The 2,108-nt window shown below is 45.0% G+C and overlaps 1 protein-coding gene across 1 annotated transcript in view; it reads left to right on the top strand.

The window, feature by feature from the left end:
* AKAP13 (A-kinase anchoring protein 13) overlaps positions 1-2,108 on the top strand; it is a 247,495-nt gene that overhangs the window by 177,456 nt on the left and 67,931 nt on the right. The window contains exon 14 of the mRNA XM_023529007.1: positions 1,434-1,804. Within this exon, the coding sequence (XP_023384775.1) occupies positions 1,434-1,804 (371 nt within the window). The remainder of the gene's footprint in view (positions 1-1,433; positions 1,805-2,108) is intronic.

The following is a 2,108-nucleotide window of genomic DNA, read 5'->3' as shown; positions in this document are numbered from 1 at the left end:
CTTTATAATACTGACTTTGAGATCATATCCTTAAAAGGGTTTTCAAAAGGTGATAAAGATAGAACAGGGCCCTTTCAGTTGAAATCAACTAGGGTCCAAGTCTTGCTTCTGCTGCCTGTGTACTTGGGAGAGCCCCCTAGACAATGGGGACCTCAGTCCTGTCTGTCCAGTGATCCCCCAGCATTTTCCCTCTCGGTCTCATTCTTCACGAATCATTTAGAGAGCGAGTAACCTAGGAAACTGGATTCTACAGAGTTGGGGCGGGAGAGGGACTCAGGAGCTGGTGAGACCAGCCCGTAAGGTGTAAAAATGATTTTTGGAAGGTAGCGTGCTTTTGAAGTAGTATGTTAGATATTTGAAGAGATTCTCCTAGTTGAGGATTTGCTTTCTTTTCCAAAACTAAAAGGGCTTATTAGTTCTCATTGTTCAAATCTTTCTTAAGGAACTATTAAGTTTCTTCACTCTTAATTAAAATTTTGAGCAGACTGTGAAGAAGGAAAAAAAAAAAATCACAGAATGCCTTTCTCTTTTCTCTGCTCCCTGTCCTATCAGAATTCAGGGTAAAGATATCAGGACAGTGCAGTGCCCACATCTGTAACTAGAAGTGTGAGCATGCATCTTTCAGACACTTTCACTTTGGGAGAAATTTATCTTTTGGATGCCATGGAGCTCATCATTCCATCATCCATCAAATTATGTGTTCTGGTGTCTTTCAGCAAAATAGGGAATGTCAGGCTGCTGAGATCAGAACCGCATGGTCCCCGCTTGGCTCTGGAGGGCGTCCAGGGAAAAGGGCGTGTTGCTTTATCAAGCACTCTGCTGCCAGGGCTGATAGTCTTATGCACAATTTGGCTCGACAACAGTCAGCCAGTTCTCAGTGAAATAAAGGAAAAGAATAGATTTCTTTCATTTGGGTATTTGTGGCCAGAATTTGGGCATTTGTGGCAGACTTTAGTGTGGTCATAAACTACTTGACATTTTTCAAATGGCTACTAAAAACAATCACAGACTTCCTTTTGGAATAGTAACTTCAGGACATCATTCTTGTAGCCAAACAGACACCCTTGTTTTTAGTTAAAGCTTGTGAAAACAATTAAACTTAGTATGATACGGATTTGCAGTTTCCATGTAGCAGAAGCCCCAGGAGACATGGGCTCCCTTTATTTCGGTTGATAGTACTGACTGAAAGAACTCACTTGACTAAGACTTTTCTCCTCTGTTAGGCAGGAAAAATCATGTACTTCTAGTCTGTACCTACCTCCAGAAGGAGGGTAGAAAGGGCATAAACTAGATTATACCTTTGCGGGAGGCTCTTTGAATCCAGTTGTGATCTTGCCCACTGCACCCACCCCATGGCGGCTGACTTGATCAGCAATTAGAGGCTGTCTGCCTGGTCCTGCTTTTCAACCACATGTGCTTTCTCTGCATTACAGCCCGAGGAAGAGCAGTCGGTCTGTGATACCACTGGATCCAGTTCTTCCACCGATGACACAGCATCTTTGGATCGACATTCTTCTCATGGCAGTGACGTGTCCCTCCCCCAGATTTCGAATCTGAACAGGTCTCGAGATCAGCAGTGTCTCGATGGCTTCTACAGCCCTGGGATGGGAGCCGAGGGTCGAGAGACTGAGAGTGAACCTGCGGGCCCAGGCGAAGCGGAAGAGGAGGAGATGGACAGCATCACGGACGTGCCTACCAGCTGCTCTGTCCTGAGGGGCTCTATGCGCTCTCTGTCCCCTTTCCGGAGGCACAGCTGGGGTCCAGGGAAGAATGCAGCCAGTGATGGAGAAATGAACCAGCGGAGGTGAGATGGCAGGCTGCTTGTTTAATCTCTCGGTGTCTGCTTGTTTTTGAGAAGTTTCTGATTTGGGATTATTGTTGGTAAGAGATTCGAGGACACACCATGGTATAGAAGAACAGAATAGGCTTTGGAGTCAGGAAAACCTGGGTCAAATGCCAGCTCCAGACCTTAGCATGTAGATAACCTTGGGCAAGGTGCTTGACCCCTCTGAGCTTTAATTTTCTCATCTGGAAAATACCTGCCTTTCAGATATTTGTAATAAATAAATATTACAAGTGAAATGTGTCTGTCACATAGAAGGTGTTTA

This window comes from Pteropus vampyrus, unplaced genomic scaffold, assembly GCF_000151845.1.
Source record: "Pteropus vampyrus isolate Shadow unplaced genomic scaffold, Pvam_2.0 Scaffold34, whole genome shotgun sequence".
NCBI lineage: Eukaryota > Metazoa > Chordata > Mammalia > Chiroptera > Pteropodidae > Pteropus > Pteropus vampyrus.
The sequence above is the reverse complement of the archived record's forward strand: the minus strand, read 5'-3'. Positions and strand labels throughout refer to the sequence as shown.